The sequence below is a fragment of the Oncorhynchus gorbuscha genome, linkage group LG11, assembly GCF_021184085.1.
Source record: "Oncorhynchus gorbuscha isolate QuinsamMale2020 ecotype Even-year linkage group LG11, OgorEven_v1.0, whole genome shotgun sequence".
Classification (NCBI taxonomy): domain Eukaryota; kingdom Metazoa; phylum Chordata; class Actinopteri; order Salmoniformes; family Salmonidae; genus Oncorhynchus; species Oncorhynchus gorbuscha.
The window spans coordinates 25,735,409-25,751,366 of NC_060183.1; the positions used below are offsets into that span (position 1 = coordinate 25,735,409).

General features: G+C 43.4%; 1 protein-coding gene across 1 annotated transcript; it reads left to right on the forward strand.

The window, feature by feature from the left end:
- The first annotated feature begins 3,102 nt into the window (after nt 1-3,102).
- Nucleotides 3,103-15,439, forward strand: lrrc4bb (leucine rich repeat containing 4Bb). Its single transcript, XM_046369119.1, has 3 exons — nt 3,103-3,590; nt 11,229-11,821; nt 11,952-15,439. The coding sequence occupies exons 2-3, from the start codon at nt 11,579-11,581 to the stop codon at nt 13,965-13,967; spliced, it is 2,259 nt and encodes a 752-aa protein (XP_046225075.1). The 5' UTR covers nt 3,103-3,590; nt 11,229-11,578; the 3' UTR covers nt 13,968-15,439.
- The last annotated feature ends 519 nt before the right edge of the window (nt 15,440-15,958 follow it).

Here is a 15,958-nt window from a genome sequence, read left to right on the forward strand (position 1 = left end):
CGCACACACCAACACACACGTACTGCCACACATGCAATGACAGCGAGGACAGAGCGTTGGGAGAGGGGGGCAAGAGGTAAAGCAGGGGGTGGGGTGATCTTTGGTCATGTGTATGGAACCATTTTAAATGGTGCAGGGGTTGGAAGGGAAAGAGATGTACGGAGGAAGAAGAGAGCGAGAGAAGGGATTGAAAGAGAGCCAGAAAGGGAGAGTGGGATTGGGAGAGGACTAAGATTTCAGAAGGAGTGTGGGGGGAATGCAAGAGACCAGGGGAAGAGGGAGAAAGAGGGAAAAGAGGAATATCCTCTGCACCACTGTGTGACTGGAAATTTAATAGAGAGAGAGAGGTGGAGGGGGAGAGAGAGTCAGAGGCGGAGAGAGGGGGAGGGAGAGGAAGAGAGAAGCAAAAGGCACAGAGACCTCATTGCTGTGCGGCTCTTAACGAAAGCTATCGGTTGTGAGCAATGCTCATTACGGCATTCGGGGAGAGGAAGGGGAGGAGTCGAAAAGCGAGGGAGTGGAGAGTATATCTGAGGGGTTCTTCTGGTGAATACTCTTGTCTGTGCTCTACTCCACAGCCTGTACTGTGGAGATAGATGGGGTGAGAGGAAATGGGGGTGGAGGGAGTGATGCTATAAGCTACACATTTGAACATATCATGGGTTCATGCGGGTGCAGCTTGAAAATTGATTGAGAGCAAATGCTGTGGATTGCTGAGAATAGCTATAGTCTTGTGTTTAATTTTTTTTTAAACACAACTCTCAGTGGAATGCATGGAAACAGAGTGACAGGATCCAGTGCATTGTACAACAGGTGACTAGAGTTGGCTGGTGTGAAGGGTCATGCTAACGTTCAAGGTGGGCGGTATACACCAAGTGGAGCAGTGTCACTGTTTCTCCTAAACTCCATTACTTTCAGTTTAGGGATCTATTTACGAGAAGGAAAGGACAAGGAACCAACGAACAGGACCACATGCCACACGTAGCATCCCGACACACATAATTGCTGTCCAAGGCTGTTATGTCCAGACAAAACCATTCGCTGTTATACCCATTGAGCAAAAATTCAGATCAGATGGTCAATGTTTTCTTGATTGCTTGGTTATCCATATGTCATAATAAGCATGGTTTGTGAGGAGTGAATAATGCAGTTCAACTAGTAGCTTGGTGGTACTCTATATATACAAATGTATGCGGACACCCCTCAAATGAGTGGATTCGTGCTAGTTCAGCCATTCTACTGACAGGTGTATAAAATTGAGCATACCGCCATGCAATCTCCATAGACAAACATTGACTGTAGAATGGCCTTACTGAAAGGTTCAGTGACTTTCAACGTGGCACCGTCATAAGATGCCACCTTTCCGACAAGTCAGTTTGACAAACGTCTGCCCTGCTAGAGCTGCCCCGGTCAACTGTAAGTGTTGTTATTGTGAAGTGGATCGTCTAGAAGCTACAGCGGCTCAGCCGCAAAGTGGTAGGCCACACAAGCTCACAGAACGGGACCGCCGAGTGATGAAGTGCGTAGCGCGTGAAAATAATCTGTCCTTGATTGCAACACTCACTACTGAGTTCCAAACTGTCTCTGGAAGCAACATCAACCCAATAACTGTTCATCAGGAGCTTCATGAACTGGGTTTCTATGGCCGAGCAGCCGCACACAAGCCTAAGATCATGCACAATGCCAAGCGTCGGCTGGAGTGGTGAAAAGCTTGCAGCCATTGGACTCTGGAGCAGTGGAAACACGTTTTCTAGAGTGATGAATCACGCTTCACCATCTGGCAGTCCGACGGACGAATCTGGGTTTTGCAGATGCCCGGAGAACATTACCTGCCCCAATGCATAGTGACAACTGTAAAGTTTGATGGAGGAGGAATAATGGTCTAGGGCTGATTCTCATACTTCGGGATAGGCCCCTTAGGTCCAGTGTAGGGAAATCTTAACACTACAGCATACAATGACATTCTAAACTATTCTGTGGTTCCAACTTTGTGGAAAACATTTTGGGAAGGCCCTTTCCTGTTTCAGCATGAAAATGCCCACGTGCACAAAGCGAGGTCCATATAGAAATTGTTTGTTGAGATCGGTGTGGAAGAACTTGACTGGCCTTCACAGAGGCCTGACCTCAACCCCATCGAACACCATTGGGATGATGCCGACTGCGTGCCAGGCTTTATCGCGCAACATCTGTGCCCGACCTTGTGGCTGAATGGAAGCAAGTGCCCCGCAGCAATGTTTCAACATCTAGTGGAAAGCCTTCCCAGAAGAGTGGAGGGTGTTTAAGTAGCAAAGAGGGCACCAACTCCATATTAACGTCCATTATTTTGTAATCAGATGTTCGTTCGTCGAGCATGTGTCCACATACTTCTGGTCATGTAGTGTAGTTTAATTAAATTAAAACTTACGTAGTGTTTTTCTGCTAATAAGCTGTATGCCATGACTCCACAACCTTAGATAAACTACAAAATTACAAAACCCTAATTGAAAAGCCATTGCCTCAATGTTTATTTTCTTCTTCTTCTAGGAAACCTTTATACTGTGTTAAACCAATGTTGATTGGTCAGGTCAGATCTGATATTTGTAGGCCATCATTGTCAATAAGAATGTGACTTGCCTAGTCAAATAAAGGTTAAAAAATACAAATTTAAATAAGGCAACATTTGTGCAACAATAGTACAACTGAAAATGCCCAGGGGTAGTGAAATAGCTACTTTCCCCAAAGGCCCAGTGGCAATATGCTCACTCACTCTGAGATGCAATTGGGAACCAGCAATATCTTGATCTCAAAGCCACTAAGCAGACTGCAGCGAAACCTCATGCAACTTTTCCTGAAATGTACCGAATCAATCAATTAATCGAGCAATAGAGTGCTGAGTCATATCAAACACTTAACACTCTGTGACCACTGTCCGTAGCCCACCATAGATCTATCTAGGTTCTCTCAAACCCACTGGACCTGATATCCCACTCACCCTACAAACATAGGTTATAGTAGGACCTGCACAACGACTGCAAAGACCACGAGGATAGTGTAGTGCATTAGCGCCATACGTCTTGGAATACATGGCGTTTCTTGATCATGGCTCTCCATCATAAATGGTTGGTCTTCTGTGGTCCATGTTGAGAGCTTACGCTGCCTTCGTGGCATTCAGCTGCAGACCTACGGAATGTGCGTATACTGCCGCTTATGCTGAAGCGCAAAAATACTCTGCCCAACGGGCGCCGTCGCGTTTGCTGCCTGCGCGCGTCTCCAAGGATAAGAAGACGCTTGGATGCATCCAATCCGGATTTCGTTTTTATTTGAACTAAATACCGCTTTATATATTGTAACGTTAACGTTTCTTCACCCTTTTTTTATGGTGTGTGTGGATTCTGCTTATATTGAACGTGCTATCGGTGTATGAAGTCCCTGTTGCGTTGCTGCTGCGGAAGACAAGAACAAGAGCCGAACTCACAGCCGTGGAATCGAGCGAATCAATTTAGAGAAGAGAAAATGAGAAATAGATAGAGAGGTTGGGGGACTGGCGACAGGAGAGGGATCGAAAGGAGAAGAAAACGTCGACCTCACACCGCAGCAATTGAAACAGAAAGGTATGAGTCAATTGCACATAGCCTAATACTGGTAGAAACGTCTGAAAAGACAGTCGTAGTCAACCTATTTCTTATTTTGGTTTGTTTCTGCGGATATCAGGTGGCGACATTACTGTTTTATTAGCTAAAATAGCTAAGTATAAATGGATACAAGTCCTAACTAGTAGGTTCCAATTAACGTTAGACATTTTGAAAATCAAAGCTGATGTATTGGTATGATCTTGTGTTGAAATGTATTCTTAAGATCATTTCAACCCTAAAAGCTGTTGAAATCATATTGTCACCATATGTAAGCCTATTTTGTAGTAATATAGCTTCATAACGTTAAATATCATTATTCTTGTTGCAATTGTGTAGTTGTCATTATTCCACATTCAAAGAGACAGTCGATGCAAGCCATTTTGTAATGCAGCATGTGCCGAATTAGGCCTATTCTAAGAATTTCAATTGCGTTCCATAGAAGGTGCGCCGTAGCGCGAGGCCAGCTGCATTAATGAAATTATATGTTAATTTATATTCACTAGGGTTTATTGTGATTTGACCATACATTGAGAATAGATGACACCTATATGTCATATAAATTCCTTGGAAATGATCTAATTCGACTTTTCATTCCAATGTATAGAGTCTCCATTTTATGCTGTAAAATGTCAGACCAATTAAGGAGAGAAAAAATCTCTCCTGCAATTGAAGTGTTTGAAGCACCATTTTGACCTACCTAATTTCCCCAATAGGCTAACACTCTGATTGCCACTATTTTGAATATAGCCTCCTCCTAACAGGAAGCCCACGTCCAACAACTCCGAATCAATTTGGTGTTGTCATAGTTACAGTAGGCCTAGACGTTAGCGCTGTTGCAGCTTTGTGTTAGTCTCAGACCAGCGGTAAATATCAGGCCTAATTTAGCGTGGTATTGGGTACTAGGGGGTAACTTGCCCCCTAAAGAACAATGTCTAATTGCTGACACAAAAAAAGCAACGTTTGGGAAATAAATGGTATTTGGCTGAATGCCATGCTTAGGCGAATAAACTATAATGGCTACAGTTGATTTTTTTTCATGAAATGTTGTTATTAGAAAACGGCCGTTTTTGTAAAGTACCGGTGGCCAGTTGCCCCAGTAGAAGATTATGGAATAGGGTTTGACAAAAGTGTGTTAAAATCCATTTAAACAGTTGTATTTAGAAATTCTTTAGTACGTAATACTTAAAAGCTACGTCTAGTTGTCTACATTTAATTATTTAAATCAAATATGGGGCGAAGGGTGTTGCACATGCCACCATTAATAGCCGCACTATGAGGAGATTTGATGTGAAGGCCATCTTTTTAACTCACCTGCACATACATGTTGTTGTTCCGTTTCCATACAATCCATGACATACAATTGAACTAAATATTATTTGAATATTGCAAGATTTGAAATCCCAGCAATCATTAAAATTACATTCAAGATCAAAAGGTTTTCAATCTTTGTTTTTAATTCATAAAAATAAATATGAATTGGGATGGAATATAACTAATAACATTAAATAACATTGGAATATAACATTTAATAACAACAACAATAACTTACCTAATTAACTCAGTTTCACATTGATATGGCAACTCTCTTATGCTCTATTATTGCACAATTCTAATTTGTACAAAGGTCACAAATAAAGATATCCCCAGTAAAATTGAAGCACAACTTATTTGCACACCTCCTGCACTGCTCACACCTACTCCAGGCCCACCTGTGACTGAAAACAAGGGGTTGCTGTGCAAAATAGCTAAAAGGCTATAAAGTAACATTAACTGCAAAGCAACCAGTCACTAGTGGAAACATTTACAACTGCAATTAAGTTACGTTATCTTTTAATGTATTTTACCTTTGATGATTTGGTAGTAAGGTTGCTAGCTAGCACACCTAGCAGCTAATGCTAACTAGCTGGGGGGGAGCTTCACCCAACACATTCATCCAACATATTACTACTTTACAAAAAAAGGATCAACATGTTTCTCTCTAAACACGTGGATAATTCATCTTAAGGCTTTCCTCCTTGTATAATTAAAAAACAAATGGAAATCTAACTTCATTGGAATATATCTACAACCCTTTCAAATTTTCAATTTTTTTTATACATTTATCCTGAAAATTGTTTTGTTGAAATATCTCCAAAAGTTGTGATGACACAGAGGATTTTTTTGTTGTTGTGAGCAAGAGCAGTGGCAGCCAGGGAAAGAGTTGGGTACCCTACAGGATCTCTCTTTATGCTCAGGTAGTCTTTAGCCCGAGGATATTGAAGGCCACACAAAGCCACAATTGGTAACACTTTACTTTGACTTTACTACACTGCTGTGCTTTAGAACTGGTTGTAAGCATATAAGCTATGAGCTTTTATAATGTCTTATAATAAGGCTTATGATAGACTTATGTTAGGCCTATGTCTCTATTATGTATCACCATTTCAACTTACTCAAAATGGCTGTTATTTATTCAGGATCATTTTGACACTATTGTAATAGTCTACATTATACACTCGACAATGCATTATAACTGCATCATAATGGACATTATAGTTGCAGGCTATTGAAGTCAATTGAAACCGCTGGCTAGTTAAGTAAAGTGTTACCCCACCATTCACCTCAACAGATCCAAAGAATAAACCATTGGTGGACAGTGATTACACACTAATCACGTGTTGGTGTAACATTTGGCCAGCAGGTTGCAGATCATTTGTTTCTTCACGACTGAGCGCTTTCTTCTCCCAGAACTGATTGTGTATAGTCGATCAATATCTACATGGGTGCAACTGCAACCAGTTCTTGACATGAGACAAATTCATTGCATCGGTGTGAAGACTATACTGTATGGGGGGAAAAGAGTAAGAAGAGCCTGTAGGAATAAAACCGGAGCCATGTTATATGAACATAATGTAATGTTCTGTATTTGCCGACAGGAAATAAAATAAAAAGGCTACAGACTACTCAACCTTGTCTTCCACTGGAGGTGGAATGTGTGGTATGGGGTAACTTAAGAGTTTGCAGTGTGTTTTTCCCCCCAGTGCTTTTTAGTGTAGCCCAAGATAGGCAAAAGCCACCTCCCTAACAGAAGTTTACTGCAGTTGAAGGGAGTAAAGGGCAAGGGGGTTCAGTAAAATAAGTCAATCAAATAATGAGGCACACATTCGTGTACGTTCGCTGGTCTTATTGTGCTAGACAAGTTGAATTGAGAGAGAATGTTATGAGTTGACATGTCTAAGTAGACTATAGGTAGCCGACGTTCACCTACAATAAGAGAATGTGCACTATAGAATTGCATTGTTGCAGATGCCTGCCTCCACAGTGCACAGCCTGTATGACAGAGTCGCCTGAAAACAAGAGATACCGTACGTCCATGGACAACAATATGTGTTCTGTTTTGATGGCTTTGGAATGACTCTTAGTAAAGAGCAATCATTTCCCCATGCAGCCATGAGCTCATAAACTCGCTTTACAGTGGTGTGTCCCTCTGTTGCCTTGTAAGGGGTGGCAGGGTAGCCTAGTGGTTAGAGCATTGGCCCAGTAACCGGAAGGTTGCGAGTTCAAACCCCGAGCTGACAAGGTACAAATCTGTTGTTCTGCCCCTGAACAGGCAGTTAACCCACTGTTCCTAGGCCGTCATTGAAAATAAGAATTTGTTCTTAACTGACTTGCCTGGTTAAATAAAGGTAAAATAAAAAGACCCAACATACACTTCTTATGTAATAAAAAATGGACCTTTGCTGATCAAGATCGCCACAATAAAAGACAACATTTTCACAATGATGGACAAGTCCAACACTGGTTGATTCAACATTGTTTCCACGTAATTTCAATAAAATTACATTGAACCGACTTGGAATAGACGTCGAACTGACTTCAGTGGGCATCATCTCAGAGATATCATCCTGGAGTGTAGGCCCCACATTTATTTTTCAGTTTAAATGTAACCTTTATTTAACTAGGCAAATCAGTTAAGAACAAATTCTTATTTACAATGACGGCCACATAGATCGTGAAGGGACACCCGGGGCACATATTGAATATATTCCCCCCCAATGCGACTGTCCATTGCAAAGACCGTTAAACTATCTAATGCACAGTGACACAACAATCATTTGCCTCAACGCTGAAATTATAGTGGAGAATCGTGGATTTGGTGTGCGGTGTGTGCAAGTGTTTGTGTGCGTGTTTGCGTGTGTGTGTGTGTGTGCACGTGTGAGGGCGGGTAAAGTACAGTTCCACAGACCTATATTTAGGATATTCTCCATCATAAGCTTCTTAAAGGTCCAATGCAGCCATTTTTATTCCAATATTAAATCATTTCTGGGTAACAATTAAGTACCTTTTTAAAAAAAAGCTTCTTAGCAAAGAGAAATTTCTCAAGTTAAATTGTTGCCAGGACTGTCTGGGAGTGGTTTGAGTGGGGTGGGGAAAAGTGAAACTTTCCTGTTATTTGCAGAGATGTTTGGCCCTGTCTTTCTTATCGGTCTATTAACTAATATACTGCATGGTGATGTCACCGCGGAAGGCCAAAACTTTTCGAACAGCTCTTGCACTCAACATGCATTATCACCATTTTCACAATTGTATAGTATTATTCAAATCAAATCAAATCAAATCAAATTTTATTTGTCACATACACATGGTTAGCAGATGTTAATGCGAGTGTAGCGAAATGCGGAAATAGTGTGGAAATAGTGTGGAAATATATATAAAACATAGGAAATCAAGTTTTTGACTACACTGGGATCTTTAATGGCTGCTTTTAGCAATATTTTAACACCCTTTGATGTGGATCTATTCTGCAGCCTATGCGCACATTCGGATTCATGAAGAGTATGTTTCCCTATGCTGTGATCGTGAGAGGCAGGGGTTGGCTTTAGTGTGCACTGTTCAATGTGTGCAACGTCTACGTTTCAGGGATCATCTCTGGATCAGGTACTTTGACATTGTGGTATGGGAAGTTTGTGTATTTTTCCTTTATTTATGTTTAAGTTCGGTCATAAGATATCATGGACTCACTTAGGCTACTCGATCATTTCAATAGGTAGGCCGAGTTCTACTACTATAGAGCTGTAAACCACAAGCCAGATATTTCAGATTATTTTAGAACATTTGTAAAGCATAACTTTTTAATGACCCCTTTGTCAGAGAAAGAAACATGCTATGTCTACTGAGCAAGTATGGGCTGTTGACGTGCAGGCACCCGAAAGCTTTTGACTTACACTCAGTGGCCAGTTTCTTAGGTACACAAATCTAGTACCGGGGCAGACCCCCCTTTGCCTCCAGTAAAGCCTGAATTCTTTGGGGCATGGAAACGTTGCTCAATTGGTATAAAGGGACCTACCGTGTGCCAGGAAAACATTCCCCACACCATTACAACACCGCCGCAAGCCTGTACTCTATACTTTCTACTCTGCCATCAGCATAACTCACCAGAAACTGGATTTCGTTGGACCAGGTGATGTTTTTCGACTCCTCAATTGTCCAGGGTTGGTGAGCGCGTGCCCACTGGAGCCGCTTCTTCTCGTCTTTAGCTGGTAGGAGTGGAACCCGGTGTGGCCGTCTGCTGAAAAAGCCCATCCGTGACAACGATCGTCGAGTTGTGCGTTCTGAGATGCTGTTCTGCACACCACTGTTGTGCCGCAATGTTATTTTCCTGTTTGTGGCCCGCCTGTTAGCTTGCACGATTCTTGCCGTTCTCCTTCAACCTCCCCCACAGGACGAACGCTGACTGAATGTTTTGAGTTTGTCACATCATTCACCATTTACCAGAGAGGTATGATACAAATGGATATACACGAGTTTGAGCACAGGTAGCTTTAGTTTGAACAACAGGGCCTTGAACCACATGTAGTATTGTATTGAGGTTCTGATAAGGGTCTCCATATTTGTCAGTCTTAAAGGGACAGTACAGGGTAGTTTGTGGCAGGGAGGATGAATGGAAAGGTAAGAGAAAGGGGGATGGTAGTCGGTTGTCCAACTGAATGTATTCAACTGAAATGTGTCTTCTGCATTTAACCCAACCCCTCTGAATCAGAGATGAGAGTGGGATCCCATGTGTGTATACATGCTAAGATAACTATGTTAGCTATTTTACTTCCCAATTTGTAGAAGCAGAAATTGGCAGAAACTACCATGTCAAAATGATATGGTAAACTGGTACCCAGCAATAACCTGTAAATGACTTGTTTGTGTCTTCATAAGACAATTATTTTCAAATGTGGTATGTGTACATCATGAGTAGCCGGATGGTAATCACACTAGTAGAGGTGCAAAGGCTGAGCTGCTTAATGTAAAACACGTTCACTGTGAAATGGGCTACTGAAATGATACAGTCATAAGGCTAGGGGGTACACGTTTAACCCGGGTTCTTTCACCCCAATCAAACCCCGAAGGGCTATTGGAGGATGCAGACCAGTCAGGGGGGATGCCGATAACTGAGTTACAGATGTAGTAAGATCTTCATTGTTGTTGCTGAGAAATGCAAACATGGAATGTATTCAAGGTTTATAAAGGCTTCTAAAGTTTGTCATTTCAAACGTAAGAATTTCAGACGAGATTTGCTGATACCAAAAATGTATCAACCCCCTACACAGAGAAAATATCCATCAATTATAATCCACACAATAATTCAAATTTCCTGTTGCTGCAGGATTATTTTCCTGCTGTAGCAAACTGGCTCAAATTAAGATCCATCATCTGTACACTTGGTTGTGGAAGTACCCCTCGACATCACAAAACATACCCTCCAGTTCCTTGTGATCAATAGAACTGATTGTGACTGGATTAATATCCGTCTTGCAGATCATTAGGGCTAGGTCACCATACATTTGATGTCGGGAAACCTTTTGCTGTTTCCCCCATGTAGCAGTAGTTGTGTAACAGTGATTCTAAAGACAAGTTATACCTCATTAAATAGAATAGCAAACTGACAGTTCAACGCTTGCTTGTTATATAGTCTTTTAGAGTGATGTTGGCATGTGTTCATGTTTTTTTTTTTTACACAAATACCTTTTTTCCAGTCCAAATACACTACAGTGTGTATGATTATGCTCATAAATAACAAAGGTGTTTATTTTTTCTCTCATCATCGAGTAATGAATCATACACTAAAGTTTATTTCATACTTTGCTCTAGGCCTGTGGTTTCTTTGAGTTGTGACACACCTGTGCTCTTGAGTTTTTAAAAATAACTTGACTTCCACTTGTGGGGGGTTAACTGCCTTGCTCAAGAGCAGAATGATAGATTTTCCCCATTGTCGGAGCTGGGATTCAAACTAGCAACCTATCGGTTACTGGCCCAACGCTCAAACATGTTATATATTAACCATCAATCTTGCAATTGCGTTAAAAGTCCAACATGATTCTATGTTTCAGTGCCCACAGATTTCACAATGCTTCTACAATTACAGAACTCATGCTTTGTGAGGTTGTCTGATCCCTTTCTCTCTCTCTCTCTCTCTCTCTCTCTCTCTCTCTCTCTCTCTCTCTCTCTCTCTCTCTCTCTCTCTCTCTCTCTCTCTCTCTCTCTCTCTCTCTCTTGCTCACTCTCGCTCTCTCTCCCTCTCTCTCTCTCTCTCTCTCTCTCTCTCTCTCTCTCTCTCTCTCTCTCTCTCTCTCTTCCTCCCCTATACAGTGAGGAGCATCTACCATCCACAGAGATACGCCAATCAAGAGCAGATTCACCAAACATCTACTTTGTTGTTCTAATAATTGTCATGGGATCTACAAATACATAATTCCCTAAAAAGCTGTGCTGAAAACTAGACTGCCTTTTATATTTACACTGACATTAACATAGTCAAGTGAGGAAATATAAATGATAAATCAAGAGAACATTTAACATCTAACAGTTATTGAAAAGACTTGAAAGAGAAGAATAGAATGGATTGGTAACATGAACAACAAGAGAACTACTTAATTGTCTTGTATCAGAGGGGACTTATCAACATATTAGGACTAGGGGTGGGTCATGACCCATTTGCCATGCGTGTTGTCATGGTGACCAGCCCCTCCACCCCTTCCCCCCTCCTCTGGTTGGTCCAGATTTTACTGTGGCTCCACCACCATGGACCTCAGGTAACAGAGGCCGCTCCCCCATGTCCAAACCCCTGTAGCTGCTCCAATCAGGCAAGCCGAGTGATCTGTACAAGGAAGAGTTTGGTAGAAGTCCCGGACAGTATTTCTGTGAACACAAGATACCTTAACCTACAAGAGAACACGATTGAGGTAAATATGCCTTTCTCTCATTACGTTTACCTACAATCCATACATGTACGCATATGAAAAGAGTATGCTTTACGGCCGAGCGGTTTCATATGGCTATAATGTACCAACATGTATTTATCTCTCTTAACAGGTGATAAAGTCTGACACATTCAAGCACCTGCGGCATTTGGAAATCCTGCAGCTTTCCAAGAACCACATCAGACAAATCGAGGTGGGCGCGTTCAATGGCCTACCCAACCTCAACACCCTGGAGCTCTTCGACAACCGACTTACGTTGGTACCGTCGCAGGCTTTTGAGTACCTCAGCAAGCTGCGGGAGCTCTGGCTACGGAACAACCCCATCGAGACACTGCCGGCGTACGCTTTCCACCGCGTTCCCTCCCTGCGCCGTCTCGACCTGGGCGAACTACGGAAGTTGGACTACATCTCTGAGGCTGCCTTCGAGGGCCTGTTCAACTTGCGTTTCCTGAACCTGGGCATGTGCGGTCTGAAGGAAATACCCAACCTCACACCCTTGGTCCGACTGGAGGAGCTAGAGCTGTCTGGCAACCAGCTGGGGAATGTCCGGCCCGGCTCGTTCCAAGGCCTGGTGTCGCTGCGCAAACTGTGGCTCATGCACTCCAAGGTGACTGTCATTGAGCGCAATGCCTTCGACGACCTGAAGAACCTGGAGGAACTCAACCTGTCCCACAACACCTTGCACTCGCTGCCCCACGATCTCTTCACCCCGCTGCACCAGTTGGAGCGGGTGCACCTCAACCACAACCCCTGGGTGTGCAACTGTGATGTCCTGTGGCTCAGCTGGTGGCTGAAGGAGACGGTGCCCAGTAACACCACATGCTGTGCCCGCTGCCACGCGCCCCCAGGCCTGAAGGGCCGGTACATTGGTGAGCTGGACCAGAGCCACTTCACATGCTACGCTCCTGTCATTGTAGAGCCACCCACTGACCTCAATGTCACAGAGGGCATGGCTGCCGAGCTGAAATGTCGCACTGGCACCTCCATGACGTCTGTCAACTGGCTCACCCCAAATGGCACCCTCATGACGCATGGGTCGTACCGTGTCAGGATCTCAGTCCTTCACGACGGAACCCTGAATTTCACCAATGTGACTGTGCAGGACACGGGCCAATACACCTGCATGGTGACCAACTCCGCTGGCAACACTACGGCAACCGCAGTGCTCAACGTGTCTACCTCAGACTCCAGCAACCCTTTCAGCTACTTCACCACCGTCACTGTGGAAACCGTGGAAACTAACAATGGGGAGGATTCCGCTGCAAGGCAGTACATCAACGAAACCTACGTACCGCCAGATTACCTGGGTCCCACTGTTTCAGGAGGGGTACTGGGTAAAGGCAGGGCTGGATTCACCATATCTCCATCTCGCTCATCTCTCTCCTCTCTGTCCCCGCGAGCCACCAGAGCCACTGAAAAGGCAGTCACAGTGTCGATAATGGAGGTCACGAACATCCCTGGCCTGGACGACGTGATGAAGACCACCAAGATCATCATTGGCTGCTTCGTGGCCATCACCTTCATGGCGGCCGTGATGCTGGTGGTCTTCTACAAGCTGAGGAAGCAGCACCAGCTGCACAAGCACCATGGCCCCACCCGCGCCATCGAGATCATCAACGTGGAGGATGAGATGGGTGCCGGGGCCGGGAGCGGCATCTCAGGGGGATCGACCATGCAATCCGGGTGCGGAGGAGACGGAACCTTGAGAATGCATCACCCAGAAATAGTCAACCTTCCCAACATCGGGCGATCAGAGCATCTTAACCATTACTACAAGGCCAATCATTTCAACAACAACGTTATGGGTCTGAGCATTGGGACAGGGGCAGGCATCAGTACTCTAAGCAACAAGAACAACCCGTCCCCACTGAACCAGCAAGGCCAGGATATCCCCATCTCCTGTACACAGGTTCCAATCTCCTCAGCCACTTTCCAGACCATGTCCGGAAATGGCGCCAACACCAACCCTCTTTCCGTTTCCCCACCTCTGCCGATGTCCCTCCCCATGTCCCCCATGGGATTACACGGATCGATCAAGGGTTTCATGGGCCAGAACCAGAATCCACAAATGGAGCCTCTTTTGTTCAAGGGAAACTCAAAGGAAAACGTTCAAGAGACTCAAATCTGAAGAAAAAAAGAGTGAGGAGAGAGAGAGAGTGCAAGGGAAGACAGAGAGGGGATTGATGGCCTCTTTACGTGCCGAACGATTAAACACTACAGTGCATTGACATTACACCAGGAGAGGGGATAGACTGACACTGCAATACACAAACACATAGACTGGTCAGTGACAGTGTACTGAGCCAAGGATTACCACAATGGGATACTTGTGTTTGTAGTAACGATCACGGCAATGGAGTTCAAAAACGAACATCGCTACAATGTAAATCTGTGCCAAAGCAAATGTTTCTTGCCGTTTCTACGAGTTGTATTCACATAGAAGACAACGCCTTTCCAAGTACTGTAGCTCAATCCCCCACGTTGTGGTTGGCTAGTAAGTCGAGACTTATGTCACGCACAGCACTTGACCACATTGACGTTTGGAGACATTGCAGGAAAAAAAAAATGCTCGAGACATTGCTCTTTCACAGAAAATACTTGTGCAAGATACTCTCTCGCATGAACTCAATAACTCCCCTTGAGGCTGTAGGTAGGCAGAAATGGATGGACACAAGGTACATACAGTACAGTACAGTACAAACTACTGTGAAAGTCACACAGATACATAAATATATTTTCATTTGAATATGTTACATTGCAGACTCTAACGCAGAGATATTTTGGAGGATGTACGAGCTGTAGTCGTTTGTTTTGTGAGTGATCCGGGGCGGTGATTGTGAAGGTTGAATATAACGATACATATGTTTTGAGTTTGGCTACTCCTCGAATACATAAGGGCTCAATTGCAACACTCATTGTCAATCTATGAATTTGGCTGCCATGAGTACTGAAGAATGGCTGGAGAGTTCCCCCAGTTTTCTGTTTGGCGAGGGTTTTTTCTCTCCCTGTGTTTCACTCGCTCAACCGTGACGATAACTGGACACTTCTGTTCTTGTTTGTTTTTGAGAATATATTCCATATGTTCCAGCAGGCTACTTGATTATTCAAATGAGAGCTCCAGATGCCAGCATATAAGTGTACCATCAGCAAATTTAGGTGAAATAACAAAACACATCAACAGTGAGCTAATACCTTGCAAAGACTTGTATGGGAAATGTTGACAAAGTGTAACTCGATCAGTAGCAAGAGATGTGCTATAAGTGGTGAATTTGATATGAACTCCTTTCTCATGGTGACCATTTTGATGCCACATAACGCTGTCATAAGGGTGATTAAATGCCTGTCTTTGCAATGGCATTCAGTGGGTGGATTCGACCACATTCTTTGGTTTAGTGGAACAGAAATGTACGATAATAGTATTTGGTTGTATGACAATTGTACGAACCAACTTTTTACGGTGTACCTTTCATGTGTTCATACCATTTTAAAGCTTTGCGCATTTGAACTATGTCTTCAATGATTTTTGTTTAGTTTGATATAATGTGTACAGTTGTCTAGCCATGTATCATTCACATGAAATAAATAAATCATATATCGAGGTCTGGGCGGTCAATGGAAACCAACTGAAAACATGCGGTAGTTCTAAAAAGTGATTAGTAGGCTATATATTTCAATCTAGGTTGAACCTATATGGTATACGATACACCCATTAGTCATCTTGGTAATCGTATTATGATGTCTGTTCTTTTAATATCTCAAGACCGGCTTTTAGTCATTCTTATGAGGGAGTTACATTGGCATTAAAAGGCTGCTTTAAAATGACACAGGATCCAGTTTGTCTCCTTAACCCCAAGAAAGTGATGTGAGTCAACGCGGGAAACGGGTATAAAAATGGTTGTTGCAAACTGAACACGCCAACTCCATTCACGTGAAAGACGACTTGAGATTTGACGTGTGGTGGTAACGCTACCCGCATAAGTCTTTGTGTAATATGGAGGTGATCTTGCACCAACATGCTGCTCTGTGTAATTTGCAAACCACTCAACAATCGCTATTGCTGCACCCCTCTCTCCTCGCGGTGCTGCATACATTTTCAGTGCTTGAGTGGGTGGGGAAGGC